At 30.2% G+C, this 25247-nt stretch overlaps 2 protein-coding genes across 4 annotated transcripts; one reads left to right on the top strand and one right to left on the bottom strand.

The window, feature by feature from the left end:
- Positions 1 to 1121: 1121 nt before the first annotated feature.
- LOC148313167 (uncharacterized) lies at positions 1122 to 13692 on the bottom strand. Of its 3 annotated transcripts, none has more exons than XM_088267002.1 (7): positions 13522 to 13692; positions 9963 to 10218; positions 5914 to 6028; positions 3658 to 3693; positions 2777 to 2967; positions 2037 to 2144; positions 1122 to 1480 (listed from the first exon to the last, which is right to left on the bottom strand). In XM_088267002.1, the coding sequence occupies exons 2-7, from the start codon at positions 10164 to 10166 to the stop codon at positions 1280 to 1282; spliced, it is 855 nt and encodes a 284-aa protein (XP_088123128.1). In that variant the 5' UTR covers positions 10167 to 10218; positions 13522 to 13692; the 3' UTR covers positions 1122 to 1279. The 3 variants fall into 3 exon arrangements, with proteins under 3 accessions (XP_088123128.1, XP_088123126.1, XP_088123118.1); XM_088267000.1 differs by having other exon boundaries at positions 9963 to 10335; positions 13513 to 13691; XM_088266992.1 differs by having other exon boundaries at positions 9963 to 10335; positions 13522 to 13691.
- Positions 13630 to 25172, top strand: LOC148313166 (uncharacterized). Its single transcript, XM_088267010.1, has 4 exons — positions 13630 to 13770; positions 21021 to 21176; positions 23567 to 23725; positions 24913 to 25172. Exons 1-4 carry the CDS (start codon positions 13705 to 13707, stop codon positions 25078 to 25080), a joined length of 549 nt encoding a protein of 182 aa, XP_088123136.1. The 5' UTR covers positions 13630 to 13704; the 3' UTR covers positions 25081 to 25172.
- The last annotated feature ends 75 nt before the right edge of the window (positions 25173 to 25247 follow it).

The following is a 25247-nucleotide window of genomic DNA, read 5'->3' as shown; positions in this document are numbered from 1 at the left end:
ACACGATGCATTTGCCAAATAAATAAATATGTAAAATGTATTGAGTTAAATATATAAAACAGCCATTTGAGTAAATATAATTACAATATGTATATAAAAATAAAATATGTACATATTAATGTAGTACTAAATCTGGAAAAGTCTTCCTCCATAAACCTTCATATTTCTCTCTTTCTGTCTTTCACTCTCTTCCCTAAGTATTCTTATAATGTATGTATTTATTATGTATACTAAAAAAAGACTAATACTTTCCGTTTTTAATACACCATCCCTTAGTCTACACGGTTTTACTTAACGCGTTTTGCCATAGTCAGAACATGTCCTCTTGGTTACGCAAATTTTACAGGTAATATAATTGTACCAAAAGTAATTTATAATTCATTCTAATTTTAAATAAAAAAATAATGAATGCACAACTGCGCGCGTACGGTGATTTAAATAAATAAATAATTTGTAAGGTCGATTTTTTTACCATACATTATAGAATTATCGCAGTAATTTATAAAAAAAATATTTTTACACAAACATAATAAAATATAAATCGACGAGAGCACGAATCTTATTTACATTGGGTTGTTAGATACATTTAACGTGTTTTTTAAAAAAGTAGGAATCAGTAATTTTACACTTATAAATATTTTTAATGACTATTCTGGAACTAATCTTTCGATCGTATCTCAATTTAGGCGATTTTCCTGGGATATATCTACCGTGTAAATAAAGGGATTTAAATATTTTTTTTCTTTGTTTTTTTAATGTTTATCCTCTCGAGTAATATGTAAGATAGTGATGAAAGGTTGTACCCTGCAGAGTGAGTTTTTTTATGTAATTTTTAATTCCAATACTAAATTTTAGATTGAATATCAACATTTAAAACGTATGCCACGCAGATAATCAAAAATATTGTAAAAAAACATTTTCCTTACCATCCATTGTTTACTTTGTGTAATACCACTTTTTTATTACCATACCACAATGTTAGCAATGCTTTTAATATACAATATATAAAATATTGTCAATTTGAAAAATAATCACTACACTCCAAACGTGGGGCCAAACGCTATCTGACCTGCGTAACTCTCCAACTATGGGGCCATTAAATAGGCCCCATAGTTGGAGAGTTACGCACGTGCCGGTAAATATTCTAATAACGATCGAAATGTCTAATCGAACATCCTCCAATCCTCATTTTCATCTCCTACAAAGGGTAACACAGTCTTATTAAATCAAATCTCAGCAATAATATCAAACGCGACTTATTGTGTTTGTTCATATGACACTATCTCCGTTTACACGAGCAGGTGAAGAAGTCAAAGTAGGCTCCTGTGGAGCACTCTGTGGCGAATGGACATTCGCACGTGCAAGTATTCGAGTCCCATATGCGTCCAGCCATTACGCATTCCATTTCCCGTCCTCTTCCGTTGTTTGAACAAACGCACCTACACTCGTTCCTGCTGTACTCTTGATTACTACTGCAGTCCTGGGAAATCAATAAAAAAAAGCATTTCAAATTTGTACTACTATAAAAAAAATTGTACGACATTTAGGGTGTAGAGAAAATATACGAATAGAAGAAGTAACAGAATTTTTTTTTGACAATCTTTAAAGTTTTTTTAAAGCTGAAAGAAAATATATGTTCCCTGCAAAACTTTATAAAAGTCGGTTATAAATATTAAACGACTGTGCATATTCAATGGAAACCCGAAAATCTGAACAAGATTTTGTAGAAAAACATTTGAAGGAAAACATTTAAAAAACACGCAGACTATTGAAAAGTTAATAAAATATACAATGCACGCATTTATTTTAAGCATATTTACTCAAACAATCTGGCTTAAACGGTATTTTGACGGAAAATGGTCGATATATAGGTATTATAAATGTATTTGGCTGTTGAGAGAAGAAGGGCACTTTTCTGTAAGTTTTATACCAAAATTCACATAAACAGTTATCCACTGTAATAAAAAAATATTACAAAAAATAACGATTCATTTTTGTAATTAGTGCAAATATTTAATATTTAAAAATAGACTTACCCCATCTTTGACAATGCAATCACATTTGCACATGGTATGTTCTTCGACGTTGACGTTCACGAATCTTTTGTAGAAAGGAGAGTTTTTCTTTTGAGTCAACTCGTATATCTAAAACGATACATCAAAATAAATTATTTTTAACACTTAATTAGGAATAAATATACTTACATACTAGATTAATTTTATTGATTGTTTCGGCGGTCATTTTGAGATAATATCTGTCCATTTTTATTTTATGTTTCACTTGGTAAATACCTCTATTTAATAAAATCTATTGTGACACGTGTTTCGATGCTGTCCGCATCATTTTCACACACACTTATTGTATCCCACTGATAAAAAATATAAAATAATAAACAGTAAAACTTAAATTTAAATGAACAGATATTACATTTATTAATTTTAAATTAAGTTTTACTTGGTAAATACAACTACATATTTCTTAAAATCTATTGTGATACGTGTTTCCATGCATTCCGCATCATTTTAAAACACGTAATGTATCCCTCTGATAAGAAAGAAATAAATAAATAAAAATAAGAAACAACTCCTACCAACATTCAACCTTCAACGTCCCAAGGGCTCAACTCTAAAATTTAGTCTTAGCTTCACATATGGTGTTTAAAAATGATCCGTAATGCATGCAAACACGTGTCACAATAGATTTGAAGAAATAATAGTATTTACCTATTAAAACTTAAGTTAAAAATTAATAAAATATTGCCTGAAAGAGTACTCACTCTGAACGTCTTGATTTTAGTTTGTGTCGGCTGGCAGGACAGTAAATGGTTGCTGCAGCAGCCTCCACACCGCAACACTCTTGTGCAAGATGGCACGTGGAACACCCCCGGATCCCGGGCGCCTTCGGGCACAAGAGGAACTACAGTCATTTCCGGTACACAGGCGGCGGGTTTCGCCATGTTTACTGTCTCTGAAAGGATGCATCGATGATAGGTTAATGGCGGCATTCATAATTGCTGTTCAAAATCGACCTTGAAACGTAACGCTTCTAAAAATAATAAATTAGGCCAGTATTACCAAATGCTAAACGGTGGAATGCCAAAGGGCCAAATGCCGAAAGACACCATTCATTCATTCATTCAGTTCATTTAAAAAATCATGGGTATCTTTTTAGAATATGAACATGTTGACGTTTTAGATATCTTTTTTTGCATTGTGGCTCTTTGACATTTAACCAGCGATATATTGATTTGATTAGCGAGTGTTTTTGTCTAGCATTTACACTCATGAATTACATGAAATTATAGTAACTTTAAACATAAAGATTAAATCCACTCACTAGTAGGCATAGGCTATAAAACTTAGAAAGTCGAAGCCTGAGTAGGGACATGAAAAGCGGTGTTGCATAAGCCGTAGCTAGATTTCAGAGTCACTTAGACGTTACGTAATTTAAAAAAAAAAGATTAGTTTCTATCATAATAAATAACATAATAAGTAACATTGAAACAAACGGTTAAGAAATTACAAAAGTTGTATTGTAGGATGCTATCTAGAGGGTTGGAGGGATGAAGTCTTTAGGCGAGCATCGACATACCTCGCCACGGCACTGCCTACTCAATAATAGATTTTTTAAAAAAATGTATACATAAAACATAAATACCTGTTGCGAGTTTTATGTTGTCTATGTTTTGTCGCGCTGAAACAAAAAAAACGGACTTAAAACATGCTTAAATAATATTTAATATGTGTAGAATGGCATACTTATATTTAAAATTATTTTATGTCACAATGGTCATTTAAATCATATTTAATATCCAAAACCTACATGAATATATCGCTCACTCCTTTCAAGAACGTCATAAATAAAAAAATTGATTTTTCAGGAGAACGCTTTTAAAGTTTAAAAATATAATAAAAAATATTAAAAATAAATATCAAGCCACTTATTGAACTTTTTACTGTGCAACAGATCTTTTTAGGTAAAACCTGAAGGTTTTTTCTCCATTTGAAAAATATTTAGGGTATTTAAAAAAAATAATTAAGCAATACCTTTTCTTCAAAATGCAAAAACAACACTTTCTGCCCTGTAGCGGGTAAATATTAAGTTTAAAATATGCCTCTTTTGCTGGGATATAGTACATTTTCTGGGCATTCCGAAAACATGCGCAACTGAAAATTGACGATTTTTGATTTATGACATTCTTGAAAGGAGTGAGCGATATATGAAAAAAAGATTTTTCAGGAGATCGTTTTTAAAGTTTAAGAATACAATAAAATGTATAAAAAATAAATATCAAGCCACTTATGAACTTTTTACTGTGCAACAGATATTTTTAGGTTAAACTTGAAGGTTTTTTCTCCCTATGAAAAATATTTAAAAAATAATTGAACAATACCTTTTCTTCATAATGCAAATACAAAACTTTCTGCCCTGTAGCGGCTAAATATTAAGTTAAAAATATGCTGCTTTTACTCGTAAAGGCCCAGAAAATGTACCATATACGTGTATATGGTACATTTTCTGGGCCTTTCCGAAAACATGCACAACTGACAATTGTCGATTTTTGATATATGACGTTGTTGAAAGGAGTTAGCGATGTGTAGAATGGAATACTTATATTTATAATTATTTTATGTCACAATCATCATTTGAATAATTTTTAATAAGCTACATGAATATATGTACCATGTGCTCACCAAGCGAGAAAATTATGATTTTTATTCATTGAATAATTTTATATAGGTTAATTGAAATGTCGTAAAAACTGTTGATATAATCAGTAAGTCTGTTGATATGATCAGTAGTTTATAGGTGAGTATACAATGATTTTCATGGCCACAGTTTGGCAATGTATGTTTATACCAAACCCGCTAACCATTACACTACGGAGGCGGACAAATAAACATAGATATTACCAATGCTTTTTTTAACAAAAAAGGTTCCGGAACTCACTTCATGTCAACCTTTTTACTTTAAATAAATAATATGTTTATTCAAATATCATTTATATATTCATTATAATGACATATTTTATCATTTTGACGAATTATATTAATATATTGTAATTACGTAAATGCAATTACAATTGTTTCGTCTTATATATTTTGAAAATTAAAAAAAAATCCGTGACAAAAGGTGTCGGAACGCCGTTCAGTCGTGTTACATGGAAAAAAGCCCTCGATATTACTTATGCTTATATAAAAGGAAATATTGATTTCCTGGTTTCGTCTCACAAACAAATATGTAATATTTTTAGGTTAAATATCCAAAATTAAACAAGGTTTATTGGATTGAATTCTACTTTAATTAACACATATATATATATATATATATATATATATATATATATATATATATATATATATTTTTATATATATATATATATATATATATATATATATATATATATATATATATATATATATATATATATATATATATATATATATATATATATATATATATATATATATATATATATATATATATATAATGCGAATATGTGACGCGTTTCGTCTTATTAAGACATTATCAAACCCGTTTGAAAAGACGACACGCGTCACATATTTTCATTATATATATGTAAATAAAAGTATATATCAATCCAATAACCTTGTTAAATTTTGGATATATTACCCAAAAATTTAAAAAGGAATTCTGCCAACTGTCTGCAGTTACAATAAATAAATATGTCAAATAAAATAAAAAAATCTTATTGTCAATGAGATCATGTAATTGTATTTGTAAATACATATTAATTATTGTGTTTTATTTTATATCAGACGATACGTGGACAACACAGACGACATGTTTTCGGAAAGATTTTCATATTGTACATATCAGACAGGCTGGCGACAAGGAGTTATATTATTTAAAGAAAAGGTTAGTCATAGCAAATGTTGCCACTCCACTTACCATTAATTGTGATTATATTGTCTCGTTGGAGTTCATTTTTATTGATGACGAATCGGTCTATGAAAGTTTCCATGTCTTCAATGTCGTTGAAACTTCTAGCAAGTTCCAGAGGCATCTGATGAAAAGAAGAAACAGTGGTTAGAAACGGAAATAATGAAAATAAATTTTTATTAATGCAAAAAAAAACACAACTATCGTGAGTGTCGGGTTGTGGTCCCGTGGTAAGTGTCTCGGACTCTTGAGTCAGAGTTTCTGGGTTCGAACCCACCCTAACACAATTTGATACCTATTTTTAATAATGATTCGCTTGGGCTCACAGAAATAATATGAAATTTAAAAGTATTTTTGGAAATAATGAAAACTGAAATATTGATCTTTTTTTAATATTTAAAACAAATCTTTGTTTTTTCACTTTTATTTTATTTAACCAGTTTCGTCTTTACTGACACCATCAGATTGGTGGGAGGCTAGACAAAATTCCATGTTATGAACACATTTCAATGTTATAAGGCGGGGACAATTTACTTAAAAATAATTAATTTAATTAGATTTTTGTGTGACAACCCTGACCCACGGCAAGTATTTGCAATGCATAAAAAACCCATTTTCAATCGTACCGAGTCGCAATAAAAAAGAACAATGACAATACTCCTTTCGGCGAATTCGCTTAATTAACAAGTTTTATTTTTAAATCAATCCATGTGGTTGTTAGCAATGTAATCAATATACAATTTCGGGGAAATAAAAAGAAAAACGATTTAAGCCGCTTGTGCACTACATGGAATTTTACCGTCCGGCGGTCCGGTTTTGAAAAATGAAAGCGACTACGACAGTTTAGCGTGATCGAATTTACGCGCAACGTGTTCACGCACCGATCAAGAACACCAATCTGAAGAAAGATGCATAAAAGCACAAGCCACTCCAAGCCAATTATCGGTTTTATATGCTAACTGACGTGCCGGACGGTAAAATTCCGTGTAGTGCACAAACGCCCTTACGGTCATAATAAGCTTCGTCTATTTTCATCGATATAAATAAAAATGTAAATGTCAGTTTATTCAAAATCTTAGATCTCCTCAAGCTGTTGACCGAATGCTTTGAATTTTTTGCACAACGTTGCATTCTAATACATGCTTGTTTTTATTTACAATATGTGTTTTTTACCTGGGACTGTTAAAAAAACTGTTTTTCTACCGCAATGGCAGCGCCGTCTGTTGATCGAAACAGCAACACACAATACTAAACATTTATTATATTAGTGATTTTTCACTCTTATATTTATTTCTGTCCGCCTCCGTAGTGTAATGGTCAGCACGCTCGGCTGCCGTTCTGGAGGTCCCGGGTTCGATTCCCAGGGTGGTCAAATAAATATAAGTGATTTTTTCACTCTAATGTTTATTCAATATTACCGTGGACTGGTACCTGAAGCGGAGGGCTGATCACCTTTCCTTCGTGTGTTAACGATCAAGATTACACTGTGTTTACATAATGCAGTGCCCTATGCACCATTGGGGTGCGGATAAGGGTTTGAATTTGATGAAATATATTTATTTAACATCATCCTGGACTGGTACATGAAGCGCAGGACTGATCAACTTGCCTTCATATAATTAACAAGTTAACATTGTGATACCTAATGCAGTGCCCTATGCACCACTGACTCAGGATAAGGGTCAGAAGGAGTGAGGTAAAAAGGTGGCTTTCGGTCCCATTTGCGTAGTCACAACCGTAGTTGATACATACTCGTACATAGATATGTAAATAACTAGTTGTGAAATTGTAGCGTTATTATTGTACTTGGTGAAATATTTATAAAAATTAATAATTATATTAAATGCCTCAAAAACCAACTGAATCTTAGTTCCTAGAATTTTAAAGAAAGAAACATAATCCTCAGGTAGAGAAACTTGCAATAAAAAAATGTTACACTCGATTAAAAAATTGAGTGTTGGGTTTGTATGTACTAAGAATTACTAATTGTTGTTTTGATTCAATTTTATTAATATCAATATTCTGAGAAATCCTGAAAAAACTCTTTACTTAGGTGAAGTTATCATGAAATTAATACTGATTTAATATTATTTGCTGATATCTGAGGATGAAGAAGAATATGAAAGTCTGGGCATTTACGGGGCTTACGATCGTCATAGGCTGGTGTAAGTGATCACTTTACACAAGTGTAACATTCTCCAATTCTACCCATGATTGACAACCACACTACTCGAATTCTTGGAAGTTCTATATATCGCTCACTCCTTTCAACAACGTCATAAATAAAAAATAAAACTTAATTTTTCAGGAGAACGTTTTTAATGTCTAAAAATATAATACAATATATTTCACATAAATATCAAGCCATTTATTGAACTTTTTACTGTGCAACAGATCTTTTTAAGTAAAAAACTGAAGGTTTTTTCTCCATTTGAAAAATATTAAGTATATTCAAAAAATTATCAAACAATACCTTTTCTTCGAAATGCAAAAACAATACTTTCTGCCATGTAGCGGGTATATATTAAGTTAAAAATATGGCTCTTTTGCTGGGATATAGTACATTTTCTGGGCACAACTGAAAATTGACGATTTTTGTTGAAAATATACCGCTTTTGCTGGAATATAGTACATTTTCTGGGCATTCCGAAAACATGCCAAACAACTGAAAATTGACGATTTTTGATTTATGACGTTGTTGAAAGGAGTGAGCGATATATGATCCAATTTCGAAACATTGTACTTGAATCCCTAGAATTTTCACTAGATGAACACAAAACGTTGCTGATATACGAGTATATACATATATATATATATACATTCTTGAGTATAGAAGAGGTGAAGGATGTTTACAAATACAGTGGTGTGGGGCTGTATTCTCTCTGCCTACCCCTTCGGAGAAGTGGGGTGATGATTAGTTGGTTTGTTTAAATGTTAATTAAACCTCGTATAAACACCTACCTATCTGGGTGTGCATACGTAGTCGTGGGATTCCCAAACACACGTGATTCAGCAGGTAAGTTTTACGAGGATAATGAATCAAAATATACCAATGTGGTCGGGTTATCAATGCTTTAAAGTGTTTATTTTTAATGTGCGGTTTATCCAATAAATCCATATTTCTCAAATAGTTTAAATATATGTAGGTGTAGAAAAACCGTGACACGTAGCATGTATGGTTTTATCTTCTTTTTTCATTTATTTTATATAAAATATATCATACAAATGCCATATGAACCATAGAGGCTTTCACACTTTGCCTCAAGGTTTGGAATAAAGATAAATAAGTATAATGTTCAAATATCAGTTTGCCTCGTTAGTATAATGGTTAGAGCGCTTGGCTACAGTGCTGCAGGTTCTAGGTTCGATTCCCAGGGCGGTAAACTAAATTGATGATCGCGTAATCGCCTTGTATTGGGATGATTAGAATTCGTTCTCGTAAATCTTGAGACCTTTTTTCGATTTTCCCAGTAATTTTCTCGCGGGCAACAATGTTTTATTTTATATTTTATTTTATTTGGAAATTTTGCAGAACCGTTACATAAATACATTTAGATTAATGAGTAACAAAAACAGGAATTTGTAATATCCCTGTTACAAAATTTCACATATGTAATTTAATATAAATACCTACAAGAAGGACGGGAGGGAGGAAAAGGGGAAAAGGGAAAGATCAAAGATGGAAGCTCAAGTCCAAGACAAATTATGTGAAAATTGGGACACACTACGATATGAATATTTACTTTCGTGCTGAAAATGTCGAGTCGAACATATCAAAATTTCCATATTCTTCGTTGACCAATTTTAATGAACGATAAATATAGGAACCTTGTTTAGAGTATGTTTTACTCGTGGGAAGCGCTAAGGTTTCAGTTTGTCCTGGTGATCCGACCGGGAACTCTAAAACTTTCCAGCAATTCCAGCGAATCAATGAATGAGTTTAACAATCTATAAAAGAAGATCACATCTGCTGATTTTCTGCTATCATCCAGAGAGTCATTTGATCAAAGAAGCAGTTCATGTTAGATCAAAGAAGTAATGTAAGACTAAAAAAATACCTGTCCAAACGTAGTATTTCCTTCTCTCCCTTTCCAATGGTCGTGCTGTCTCGTGTTGAAGACGCGGTGTGCTGTATCTGGAAACACCACAGCATCAGGGTCCGGCATTCCTCTCCTTGTCCCAGCGCGTCGACTAGATCCTCCATCAACAGCCACAACAGTCAAAGAAGCAATCACCATGATAACCAATGATAATTGATCCATTTCGCAAATGTCTGAAGTCAGCACTAGACCTTGGGTGTATTTCCGAAACGTACTGTCAAATTGTTCAATTCGTTGTTCTATAAATTTATTGTTTACTTTTCCTTATTTTCACTTTTCACTCCAGTTTTATGGTATATTGCTCGTATATTGCTTTTTTTACTTTTTTTTCCTGTACAAAACACGCTTAAATAAATTTTAAAAAGTACAAGGTTGCTTCTTCTTCAAATTGTAAACACATGCATATATCGTTCAGTCCTTTCAGAAACGTCATAAATCAAAAATCGTCAATTTTCAGTTGTGCATGTTTTCCGAATGCCCAGAAAATGTACTATATCCCAGCAAAAGAGGCATATTTTTAACTTAATATTTACCCGCTACAGGGCAGAAACGGTTTGTTTTTGCATTTTTGAGAAAAAGTATTGTTTAATTATTTTTTGAAATATAGGTACTAAATATTTTTCAAATATTTAGAGAAAAAACATTCAGGTTTTACCTAAAAAAATCTGTTTTACAGTAAAAAGTTCAATAAATGGCTTGATATTTATTTTTAATACATTGTTGTATATTACATGTATATATTATATATATATATATATATATATATATATATATATATATATATATATATATATAAATATATATATATATATATATATATATATATATATATATATATATTTATATATATATATATATATATATATATATATATATATATATATATATATTTATATATATATATATATATATATATATATATATATATATATACATATATATATATATATATATATATATATAAATATATATTGTATATATGTATATTTATAAATATATATATATATATATATATATATATATACATATATATATATATATATATATATATATATATATATATATATATATATATATATATATATATATATATATATATATATATATATATATATATATATATATATATATATATATATATATATATATATATATATATATATATATATATATATATATATATAAATATATATTGTATATATGTATATTTATAAATATATATATATATATACATATATATATATATATATATATATATATATATATATATATATATATATATATATATATATATATATATTATATATATATATATATATATATATATATATATATATATATATATATATATATATATATATATATATATATATATATATATATATATATATATATATATATATATATATATATATATATATATATACTTTAAAAACGTTCTCCTGAAAAATCAAGTTTTTTGATTTATGATGTTCTTGAAAGGAGTGAGCGATATGTATTATGTATAATAGTTTTAATCTCGAGTTTCTGATACAAGATATATATATATATATATATATATATATATATATATATATATATATATATATATATATATATATATATATATATATATATATATATATATATATATATAAATATATATTGTATATATGTATATTTATAAATATATATATATATATATACATATATATATATATATATATATATATATATATATATATATATATATATATATATATATATATATATATATATATATATATATATATATATATATATATATATATATATATATATATATATATATATATATATATATATATATATATATATATATATATATATATATATATATATACTTTAAAAACGTTCTCCTGAAAAATCAAGTTTTTTGATTTATGATGTTCTTGAAAGGAGTGAGCGATATGTATTATGTATAATAGTTTTAATCTCGAGTTTCTGATACAAGTTAAAAGTAATAAAAATATTTTATGATATTCGATACATAAATACAAAAAAAATAGTTGAAATGTTTTACAAAAAAATGAAGACATTTTGCATAAATGCATAAATATTTCAATTCAACATATACCACTTTCACACGATACGTTTAGTCAACTGTAAAACGGGTTTTCAAGACATTTATAAATAGTCCAGAGAAACGTTAATATTGCAAAATATTTTTTTGGTATAAAAGAAATTTCACAAATTCGTTCATGGGTGTTTTATAGTAATCTTTCTCAAAAGAAATTTCGAGTTTCACCAATCAATTTTATAAAAGAAAGTCCGTATTCAAATTATTTTTTTAATATATTTTGTATATTAAAAGCATTGATAACTTTGTGGTATGGTAATAAAACACTCTCCTTACCATCCATTGTTTACTTTGTGTAATACAAAAAATCTATAATGTAAAAAAAAATATATATATTATGACTTGTGTAATATAATACCAAATAATATTACAATGAGTAGATATATTTATTGATGCATTAGTTATTTTGATAAATATTCTATTTTATAATTATGTATTTCTTCAAGTTTATTATTAAATGAAGCTAGGTTGATTAGCACTACGCTCTAATAACCAAGGTAATATTTACTCAGAACATTTTAAATGTGTTCAAATACGAATAAGAATATGGAAGTCTGGGTTTTCTTCTTCATCTTTGTTGAGATGTCAAAAATGTAAAATAACTCGTGAGAAGAGAAACCCATATATGTAAACAAGTATTTCGACACACTCAAAATGCTGTGAATAAAAAAAACTGGTCAAAGTATAAATCATGTTTTCAGGCTTTTTCCAGTATGTAAAATAATCCGGGTTCGGATCTTGCATAAAATTAAAAATGTTACTGCTAAATAAAAACTTTCTGAATTCAATTATAGATGACTATTATGAACTCTGTCATGGAATGACATGAAATTGGTCATCATGTATCACTTCCAAAATTTGAGCAGTGTGGTTGTCAATCATGGGTAGAATGGTGAATGTTGAACGTATGTAAAGTGATCACTTAACCAGCCTATGACAGGGCATAAGCCCTTTAAATACCCATTCATCCATATTCTTCTTCATCTACGTAGAGATGTCAATTTACAGTAATATCTACTGCTTAATGTTAATTCGACAAACAGAACTTAACTCTAATTTTTTTTTCGTCGATTCTTAAAATCTTAAACATTTCATACTGATTTCCCCGTAAAGACTTGAACCCGAGACCTCTCGCATCGTCACTATATGAGTTAACCACACTATCTAATATATTATACATACAATATAAATCACTTATATTTTTCGAGTATGTTATGATTATTTTGGTTGGTTGAAAGATATTCCTTTTTAGCAACTAGCCCGCAATGTACTTATTTATTTTCCGTACATGAAGTTCAAATAAATGAATATTTTATGAGTAAATTTGCATTCAACTCTAGAATTACTTGCTATTTATTTGACTTTACACCTTGACCGAATACTGTTTACATTTTTAAAAGCTAGTATTACTTTTATTACCGCTCAGTTCGAATATTTTTGATATTTTATGTCCGCTTATCGTCCAATTTCGAAGGGGATTCTCCAAATATCGCACACTTTCGTTTAACGTTGCTTATTTCACAATGTTTTGATTTATTCACTCGGCGTTTCTTCTGCAAAGGAAAGTGAAGTTGTCCGGCGCGAGAGTTGATCAAATACTAAATGTGTCCCACCAAACACGACGGGTCTGAAGCGTTATTGGTTCTGTTATACAGGTCCGAACTAAAAGTGAGGAGAAATTGGGTATTTTTTAAATATTTTTTATTATTTATTTAGTTAGCTTATACTACATTTAATGCAAACTATTATTTACTTATTATCTGTCCGCCTCCGTAGTGTAATGATCAGCACGCTCGGCTACCGTCCTGGAGGTCCCAGGTACGATTCCCAGGGGGGGTCAAATAAATATAAGTGATTTTTTTCTCTCTAATATTTATTCCATATTACCCTGGACTGGTAACTGAAGCGGAGGGCTGATCACCTTTCCTTCATGTGTTAAAGATCAAGATAACACTGCGTTTGTATGATGCAGTGCCCTATGCACTATTGGTGTGCGGATAAGGGTTTGAATGAATTATTTACATTTAATTTACATCATGTATATATATTTACATCTTCTTACAGTAAACAAAACATTTATTTTCAAATTCTTTTAGACTCTTTTCATTCTTCATACATTCAGGCATCTCATCATACGTTTTCAAACCCTTATACATTAAACAATTTTGCGACAATGTTTTTTCAAAAGTGAAATATTAACTCGACATGGAAGATTGAATTGAGAAATCTATTTTATTCTCTCGAAGAAATCGAAGGTTCGAATTTATCTTTCGTAAATTCAATACCAGAATTAAGGAGATACAACGCAATACATGATTCATTCCGCCGTAGACCACCGGAGAGGTCACATGTCTTTGCACACCCGTTTTTTTAAAGAATATATATTGGATTTTATTTTTATTTATTGGAATAAACATTGAAAAAATATTTTTATAATTTTTATTAACTCATTACCTTTCAACAACTCTTTTCTTTTTAAAACCATATATTTATTTCGAAGAAAAAAATATATTTTATCAATGCTAAAACGGTTTTTAAGAAAAAATATCTATTACGTCATATGTTACCTGGGTTTAAAGAAAGTTAAGTTGACAGACAGAGTTAAGGAGACATGGGAGATCGAAATAACAAATCGAATTTAAGGCGGGATATTCGATAGCCCGCCACTTATTTTTATTTTCTAACAACACCGCCTTTGTATTAAAAAAATAAGTTTTTCTTTAAAATAAATGTATTTATATAAGAGGTATTTGTATTTATTTAAGTAAGATGTATTTATATTTATAATTTTATATAAGAGGTTATATACATACATACATACGCAGGAGGCTAATCCCTCTTAAAAACAGGCAAGGCCTACACCAAGAAGAAGAAGAAGATTAAGATTTTTTTAATGTGCGCGGACACACGGAGTATTTATTTGTCTAGAATTTCCTCCATGCCGGCTCTGTACGTACAATATATTATTACTAGCCTGCAAATTAATGAACGATGTTGATTACCATATCGCTTAGTGGTCGACAATTCTATAAAGCCATCGCAGTACGCGTCATCGTCATCTTCTTACGACATCAGAATAGAACACTATATTGACCGTAGTGGTTAGCACGTTAGTTATTTCACGCAAGACCTCGGGTTCCACTCCTGTTTGGGTCAACATTCATACTGTCATTTTCAAATTCATACATACGTAGTATTACGCCGGAATATTTAATGCGTTACTTTGTTAGGGTTGCCATATTTGCCCAAGGTTTCGCCAAGACATTTTGACTTAAAGATACCGAGTAAAAATTGTTGGCTCGCATTTTTTTCAGGTTTTCAGAACTTAACATCAATTTATTATTTTTTAGTTTTTAGGAGTTTTACAAATATCAGGATGTTTTCAAGTCGATAATAGAGACGTTTTAACGTACGAGTATAAACAGCAACCCTCATTTTTTACTAAGTATACCCCTCCATAGGTTTTAAATTGGATAATATTTCAATTGAACAATAGATTTTAAAAATAGTATTTATCTAAATAAGATTTAAATGAAAATGGCAGATCACCACAAAGTGACTGCCGAATCAATTAATGAAATTTTCAAATTGAAAATTGGCAGTATAATGACTTGAAAAAAAAGTAAAACAGAGAAAATTACACCAAATTAAAAACGATTCTCGCCTTTCTAAGTGCATATTATACAACTAACAAAGATTGGTAAAAATGATGCATAAAAGTATCGGGCGAGTACCCTTATGCATGCTGTGAAATGTGAGCCTTGAAATTTTCGTGTGGACCCATTTTATGCACTATACAGAAAAGTCTAATACATCTAGACGATTAGACTTTTAGATAAGCATATATTTCTCTTCAAATTCTCTGAAAATAGTTCAAATCCTTCCTACTTCTTTTGATTGCATATGTCCATTCTAAGGGGTGATTTTCCTTTGAACAGAAAATGGCAGCCTTCGAAAATGATTGGGAGTGCGTTTAGGACTTTCAGGCATCGCATTCAATAGTATGAAGACTGTATGAAGATCGGATGTGTACTCGGTGAAGATCAAATGCCGTCTATATAATGCCTGCATCGTTCCTATTCTCTTATACGACTATGTATGTACAATATGTATATGTACATGGCAATTTACTAGGACTCAGCCGTATAGCGTACACTCAGCTTTGAAAATAGATACCTGCGAATAATTTTTGGTGTGCAGTGGTTAGATTTCATAAGGAACGAGGAAATACGGCGTAGGACGCAGCGACCCATGGTCACAACTATCGTCAAGAAAAGGAGATTCAATTGGCTAGGCCATGTACTTCGCTTGTCTCCCGAGAGCCGCCATCAAGCTTGCCTCTTTAACAAGCCATCAGGTTCCCGCCGCCCAGGACGTCCTCTGTTGACAATTTTAAGTAGTTGTATGTAGTAGGCAGTTTTTTTCTGAATTTCGTGATGCAGACTTGACTTTGGAGTCATCTGCAAGAGAGTTGGCAGCCGATAGAAGAGCCTGGAGGCAGTTGGCGGACTCCATATGCTCCACATAGGGAGCGGATATGGTCAAATAGATGAAATGAATTTCCTTGTATATATTGTACTTTGCAGTACCGTCATATTCGTCACACATCCTTGTGTGATTACTCGGTAATGTGATGACGCAGTAGTACCTACTGTGGGACCATTTATATAAATTGTTTAAAAAATTGGAGGAAAAAGGTTTATTAAAAATATTTATTTAAAAATCGTTTTTATAACTGTGAATAATAATACTTTTAAGTTTTGTACTGACATTTCTTGGTGGAACTGCATTTTATAGAGTAAAATATCAACTATATAGTTTTTTCCACATGAATTTTATTTGACCAGCGACCGGGTTTTGTCGTAACCGACGTCATTTGGCACGATACCAATTTGATGATGTCGGTTACGACGAAAGCCGGTCACTGGCCAAATAAAATTAATGCGGGAAAAATTAAACCAACCAACTAACCATCACGCCGCTACCCCGAAGGGGTAGGCAGAGAGAATAGAACGCCACACCACTCTGTCTTTGCAAACATTCTTCGCCTCTTCCAAGTTCATGCATCTCCTCATACATACCCGCCGATTATTACGACTCCTAACCTGACCACTTTCAAGTATTTGGCATACCTGATCGTGCCATGTTTTTCTTGGTCTTCCTCTGAAAAAACTACATAGTTGTTATTTTATTCCAATCAATAATACTTTTTAGGAATGACGGGCGCCAGTTTTGTAATTTGTTCTAGGCGCAAGTTTTGGTAACAAAGTCAATTTTTCAACAATAAAACCGTTTGAATAATGACACCGCGTTGCATGTTAGTTTCAATGGGATAAGAATCGGATGTTTTAATTATACCATGTCCAGTGCATTAATTATTATAAATCATCATATTATAAATCGAAGGGTTACCATTAAAAACACAGGATATTGATCGTGTTTTTTTGCTGTTGCTTGATGCTTCAGAGACCAATGAAAATGGTTTCGTCTGAAGTAAAAAAGAGGAAGTAACATGTTAATTTTTTGTCGTTTGTCCCCTGTTGAACAAATAGCAAAATACGCAAATCATTATTCAGTAATTACTTGATTAGTTTCGTCGATAGGTAACTGTGCCATATAAATGTCCGATTAAAGAGACTCGGGGATAAGTACAGGTTAACAATTTAGGTGTATTTGATTGATATTTATTTTTTTAGTTACTTAACGTCCAATTGATTCTGAAATTTAGCTACGGCCATGGCCCTACTTAGCCTTTAACTTTATAAATTTTATGGGATTTTTTCTAAATGTGAGTGGATTTACTCTTTGTTTAAAAATGCTTTTATTTCGTGTAAGCCGTAAGCGGAAATTCTAGACAAAAACACTCGCGACTAGCAGCTACAACAGGACAAGTTAATACAGAAGAATACATATTTTTATTGTTTTTCCCGCATTTTTGTAAAATAAATAAATATTAAATTGTTTTCAACATTTAGAGTGTATCCAAATACTTGTTCACAAATCTGGATTATCTCCAATTATAGGAGATTTTTTTAACAAGTATTTGGACACACTCAAATGTTGTAAATTCACATTTTCATCTCACCAATCTCTCTAGTGAAGTTCTAGTGATTCAATAACAATGTTTCAAAATTGGTTCATATATTATAAATGTTTTGTCCGCCTCCGTAGTGTAATGGTCAGCACGCTCGGCTACCGTTCTGGAGGTCCCGGGTTCGATTCCCAAGGGGGGTAAAATAAATATGAGTGATTTTTTCACTGTCATATTTATTCAATATTACCCTGGACTGGTACCTGAAGCGGAGGGCTGATCACCTTTCCTTCATGTGTAAACAATCAAGATAACATTGCGTTTATATGACGCAGTGCCCTATGCACCATCGGGGTGCGGATAAGGGTTTTATTATTTATTTATTATATTATAAATAGAACTTACAAAAATTGAGTAGTGTGGTTGTCAATAATGGGTAGAATTGGTGAATGTTACACGTGTGTAAAGTGATCACTTAAACCAGCCTATGACAGTCGTCAGCTCCGTAAATGCCCAGAATTCCATATTCTTCTTCATCTATGATGAGATGTCAATAAATAATATAAAAAAAATGTTAATTAATTTTGTACTAATGTAGATTTCATCACCATTGAAATGATATTTTCAGGATTATAGTAAATAATCTAAAGGTGAACTTAATAACAGTTCCTTATTTTTTAGCAGCCCTAGTTTACATCATAATAATGTTTTAAAATGTGTCATTTTATCATATTTTTTTATGAATGATATAGAATCCAATGCAGTAATCTCCTATTTCAATAAAATAATGAAGTGCTTTTATTTTACATAAATAAATATTTTATATATATATATATATATGTATATATATATATATATATATATATATATATATATATATATTATATATATATGTATATATATATATATATATATATATATATATATATATATATATATATATATATATATATATATATATATAATATACTTAAACATGAAAAATAAATAACCACAAAGTAAATTTAATTAAAAAATGAATAATTTGAAAATACTTACATTATTATAAAAAAATATTAATAATGCAAGTATTTTCATTTATATCTATGTATTGTCCGCCTCCGTGATGTAATTGTAATAGTTTGCGTGTTTAGCTACCGTGCTGGAAATCTCGGGTTCCTTTCCTAGGGGGGGGGGTAAAAATAAGTATTGGTGATTTTACACTCTAATATTGAATTAATATTACCCTGGACTAGTCCTCAAGGACTTAGTCTTGACGAAGATACCACTGCATCAATACGATACAGTGTCGTATGCACCATTGGGTGCCATAGATATAATAAATTGTATTGAATGTTTGCATAGAACTCGTATTGCGCGCATCAAAATATAATAAATAGCCTCTTTTTCCAAAAAATGCTTCCTCAAACGCGATTCCATTAAATTGTAAATTAAAAATAGGATTTAATTGCCTTACTAGATATTACCGATGATTATATTTAGACAATTTTTTTACAAATGTTTATTTAAAAAAATGGAAATAACTCCATATCATTCTGCAAATCTGTATGTATGTTTATCTTGATCGATCAGACACAAAGGTAGTTTTTAACAATTGTGCATTGAACATATATAAATATATGCACCCTGCACTGGTATTTCATATTACATATAACAGTTTCGATGGCAGTCATACTAAAAAAATGGTTCAAACTCAACATCGTAATATTATTTCTAGTGTACATGGATAAAAGCTCGTCAATAGATTCAAGTATGCTTCTTCTGGTAAGGATTGCGAAAATTTTGATTTTTACTTTTGAGATTGAAAAAAAAATAGAAGAAATAAAATACGATAATAAAATATTTACAGGGTTATCACAGGCTGGTTGATTGAATTTTTACCATTCTACCCATGATTGACAACCACAATACTCAAATTTTTAGAAAAATTTCAAATTCATGACACAGTACATATCGCTCACTCCTTTCAACAACGTCATATTTCAAAATACTTGATTTTTCAGGAGATCGTTTTTAAAGTTTTAAAATATAATCAAATGTATTAAAGATAAATATCAAGCCACTTATTGAACTTTTTACTATGCAACAGATCTTTGTAGGTAAAACCTGAATGTTTATTATCCATTTGAAAAATATTTAGTATTTAAAAAAAAAGAAAAACAATACTTTTTCTTCAAAATTCAAATACAACACTTACTGCCTTGTAGCGGGTAAATATTAAGTTAAAAATATGCCGCTTTTGCTGGGATATAGTACATTTTCTGGACATTCCGAAAACATGCACAACTGAAAATTGTCGATTTTTAAAATATAACGTTGTTGAAATGAGTGAGCGATACGAGTTCACAACAGCCACCTATGTTGGATGAAGAAAGCTTTTATTTAGCTGAGACCCTTTTATTGGACTGTATGCAAGATTAACGTCGGATTATTATTTTAAATACTGGGAAACGCCTGAAAACATGATTTCCATTTATTTATGTATCATAAAATTTGACCAGTCATTCACAAGTCATTTTGAGTGTGTCCAAAACTTGTTTAAAAATCTGTGTTTCTCCATTGAGGAGTTTAAAAAAATATATTTTTGATATTTCCATATAGATGACGAAGAATATGTGAGTCTGGGTATTTTTCTTTATCTATGTTGAGACGTGAAAAATGTAAAAAAACTCCATAGTGGAAAAACCCTGATTTGTGAATAAGTTATTGGACGCACTCAAAATGGTCGTAATAAAATAATTGATCAAAGTATAAGCTTCACAATAATTGGATACCAGGTTTCAGGTTTGTAAAAAATCCGGGTTACATGTTTAAATTTTTCAAGCAATACTTTTTTATTATTATTTCAGTTTACTACTATTTGTATGTGTATTTCCATTTTTTACAGGGCCCAGCGGAATTTGTTATCCAAAATACCGAAAAGTGTGAAGATGAGGAACAATTTCCTTCCTTTGTCAACATTCAGCCAAAAAAATTGAACAGAACACACGTGTCTTTCAATGTACAGATGTATACTGATTTCGACCTGGATGATGACGTCATGGTAATTAATATGCAATTTGTGGATCGTAAATCTAAGCCCTTGTAGATCGTCATATAAAAATATCATTATATAATATGTACTGTTGACATACTTTGGAGTCTGGTTATGTGGTACTATCGTATGATGTTCATGGTTTGAAGCCTATTTTACCACGTTCAAGACTTGAAGTACCATAAAAAAAATCTTGAATGTTTTTCGAAGATACTTTGTGGCACGTTTTATGAACTTTATAAAATTAAACAATTTTGTTTTAACCACTTTTTTCTTATTAGTACACTTTAACCTACCGGTTTCGACAATAACCTTGTCGTCATCAGGGTATATTAAATTTTAAAACATTAAAAACATTAAAATACTCATAATTAATAACATTCCCTTACCAAAAACTAAATCCTAAATGAAAACGAAATAAAGTCAACATTACAACAAAACAGTATTAATAATTTTTAATTTAAGTTTTACTTAGTAAATACCACATTTTTTTAAATAATCTATTGTGACACGTGTTTCGATGCATTCCGCATCGTTTTCAAACACCGTATGTGAAGTTTAATCTAAATTTTATGGTTGTGTCCTTGGGACGTTGAAGGTTGAAGAGGGGGTAGGAGCTGTTTCTTATTTTTATTAATTAATCATTTATTATTTCTTATAGACAATAGTAAAACTTAATTAAAAAGTGGATAGATTTTCACACAAGTGCCGAAATTGATGAAAATATAAAAATTATTTGTTATATCAGGCACTGAATTATTGAAGGATGAGAAGGTAAATCAATATTATAGGTATCTTAACTTGATATGCAATACAACATTTTAAGTCTGTCCAAATACTTGTTCACAAAACTGGATTATCTCCAATTACAGGAGTTATTTTCATATTAAATGAAAAATAAGTCAGCCCCGTAAATGCCCAGACTTCCATATTCTTCTTCATATTTGATGAGATGTCAAAAAATAATATGATATGTAATATGTTTTGAATATTGAAAGCATTAACTTTGTGGATCATATTGATATATCATTTCGAGAAATAAAAATACTTATTGAGTGTACTAATGTGAGTGGATCAGAAAATACTCATTGAGTGAACTAATGTGAGTGAACGAAAAATACTATTGAGTGAACTAATGTGAGTGGATCAGAACACAAAGTATTTTTATTTCTCGAAATAATATATGATATGTAATAATTCAGTAATGATCAGAATCGAGAACTTTACACAAGTCGCTCACTCCTTTCAAGAACGTCATAAATCAAAAAACTTGATTTTTCAGGAGAGCGTTTTTAAAGTTTAAAAATATAATACAATATACAATATTAAAAATAAATATCAAGCCACTTATTAACTTTTTAGTGTGCAACAGATCTTTTTAGGTAAAACCTGAATGTTTTCTCTCCATTTGAAAAATATTGAGTAAGTTCAAAAAATAGTTAAACAATATCATTTCTTCAAAATGCAAAAACAACACTTTCTTCCCTGTAGCGGGTAAATATTAAGTTAAAAATATGCCTCCTTTGCTGGGATATAGTACATTTTCTGGGCATTCCGAAAACATGCACAACTGAAAATTGACGATTTTTGATATATGACGTTGTGAAAGGAGTGAGCGAAATGTGCAAAATGATCACTTAAGCCAGCCAAATATGCCAGGTTGTAAGCTCTGGGATGATCAGACTTCCATCTTCTTTTATATAAAGAGGAACGAAAGATGTTTCACATCAAATTGGGACACCTTTAAAATTGTGTTATTTATTGATTTGGCATTAACTTTGCGGAATGACATGTTGCTATCTGTAATATTACCACATTGTTTGAGTATCTAATCTGCCTCCGTAGTGTAATGATCACCGTACTGGAGATCCCGGGTTCGATTCCCAGGGGGGTCAGATAAATATAAGTGTTTTTTTTCACTCTAATATTTATTCAATATTACCCTGGATTGGTACCTGAAGCGAAGGGGTGTCAGGTTGTGGTTCCGTGGTTAGTGTCGCGGATTCGGATTCTTAAATCAGAGTTTCTCGGTTCGAACCTACTCTACCACAATTTGATCCCTATTTATAATAATGAAACCGCTTAGGTTCACAGAAATAGTATACAATTAAAGTATTTTTGTAAATAATAAAAACAAGTATAAATCTCTTTTTTCAGTTAAAAAAATCTTTTGACTAGTTTAGGAAGCATCTGTAGCTTCCGAAACTAGTTTTTAACAATATGATACTCATGTGGTTAATAACAAGTGTTTTATTTATAATTTGTCTGTACATACATAGATATTTATATATTTAATACGGAATGTCAAGGGGATACATTAATATGCATTATGGAGAACTCTAATTTCTTTATCAATGCCTTTAAATAGTTTGAAAAAAATCGTATGTATATTGTTTCAGGTGCATTTGAATTCGGCAAAGTGGGGTGACGGCGGATACAAACCGAACTTTGTAATATACGAGGAAAAATTTTGCGTCATTATTGTAAAATGGGTCAGAAATATTTTTGCCAATCTTTTGACATCGTGGGAAAGGCCTACTGAGTGCCCTATTAAAGGTGTAAGTACGAAATTAATAATAACAATAAATGAAGCGATACCTTAAAACAAGGGTGGCCAACCCACGGCCAGCCCCTACGTGCGGCCCGCCATCTTGTATAATATGACGTATTAAAATAAAAAAAAACTATCGGGTCATTTAGAATATATTTCGCTCACTCCTTTCAAAAATGTCATAAATCAAAAATTAAAAATCGTTTATTTTCAGTTATGCATGTTTTCAGAATGCCCAGAAAATGTACTATATCCCAGCAAAAGCGGCATATTTTTAACTTAACATTTACCCGCTACAGGGCAGAAAGTGTTGTTTTTGCATTTTGAAGAAAAGGTATTTTATATAATTTTTTTAAAAATAAACCAAATATTTTTCAAATGGAGAAAAAACATTCAGGTTTTACCTAAAAAGGTGTGTTGCACTGTAAAAAATTCAATACGTGGCTTGATATTTATTTTTAATACATTTTATTATATTCTAAAACTTTAAAAACGGTCTCCTGAAAAATCAAGTTTTTTGATATTTGACGTTGTTGAAAAGAGTGAGCGATTCGTGTTTTAATTTATATTTTAAAAAACAATCAAGTTTCTGTTAAAAGTTGAAATGCATATATTCTGGTGAAAAAAAACTCAAATCTCGCAGTGAGTTGCCATTGATAAATTGGTTTTGTTTGAAATAAAATTGGTAAAATTGTTTGTTTTATGTGTCCTGATTAATAATTTTGATTGTTAACATTGAAAAAAGGGTTTATAACTATACAGATATATTTCTTGTTGGTTCGATAATTATTTTCTTCTTACATCTGGTTCTAGTAATGTTTTTTTTTCTTCATAATTACCCTGATTGTACTTAATAATTACCTCTCCATTCAAATTATTTATAATACTTAAAAATCAATGCATTGTAATTTTTTTTTAAATATTACTGTCTTTATCCGGCCCTTAAGAAATTTTTGGGCCATAGATACGGCCCGTGGTTGGCCAGGCCTGCCTTAAAGATAATTGGATGTTTAATTTTGATTAAGTTTTATTTTAAATAAGTAATTTAAGTTAATTCGAAGGCTTATTTTCCTCTGGGTCAAATTGCCTGGTCATCTGGTTTGGGTCCGTTAGGGTCGTAAAGCCATCGAACATTTTCACTTTTAACACATTTAAAAAAATACAGTAACGTAAATTATACTTGATATTTTACAGGGAAATTTCTCACTTATAAGTAACTACATGTTGGACAACAACGAGTTTCCTTCGAAGATGATTTACGGAAAATTTAGATCGAAGATCACGGCGACCAAAAACGGCGTGTTAAAAATCTGCTTCCTTGTCTACATTACAATAGATCCGAAATACCCAGTTACTGGATAAATCTACTATAAAAAAACTTTGTGATTTTTCCAATTCATAACTAAAATGTTTTAAATTTACTATAAATATTTTATTATAACTTAATTATAATGTCTAACGATTTCAAACCTGACCGCTTCTTTATCAAGACTGATTAATGCTAAAACATTATCTACTTAACAAAATTA

The sequence above is a fragment of the Brachycentrus maculatus genome, unplaced genomic scaffold (assembly GCF_059751285.1).
Source record: "Brachycentrus maculatus isolate JH-2025_06_01 unplaced genomic scaffold, ASM5975128v1 h1tg000017l, whole genome shotgun sequence".
NCBI lineage: Eukaryota > Metazoa > Arthropoda > Insecta > Trichoptera > Brachycentridae > Brachycentrus > Brachycentrus maculatus.
This window is presented reverse-complemented; position numbering and strand designations above follow the sequence as displayed.

Coding starts and splice junctions, on each gene's coding strand:
- LOC148313167 (XM_088267002.1), bottom strand. CDS start 10,166: ATGGATCAATTATCATTGGTTATCATGGTGATTGCTTCTTTGACTGTT. Junction 3,694..5,913: donor CAATATAATCACAATTAATG/GTAAGTGGAGTG, acceptor TTTTTGTTTCAG/CGCGACAAAACATAGACAAC. Junction 2,968..3,657: donor CAACATAAAACTCGCAACAG/GTATTTATGTTT, acceptor GCATCCTTTCAG/AGACAGTAAACATGGCGAAA.
- LOC148313166 (XM_088267010.1), top strand. CDS start 13,705: ATGTGTCCCACCAAACACGACGGGTCTGAAGCGTTATTGGTTCTGTTA. Junction 13,771..21,020: donor TATACAGGTCCGAACTAAAA/GTGAGGAGAAAT, acceptor CATTTTTTACAG/GGCCCAGCGGAATTTGTTAT. Junction 23,726..24,912: donor CTGAGTGCCCTATTAAAGGT/GTAAGTACGAAA, acceptor GATATTTTACAG/GGAAATTTCTCACTTATAAG.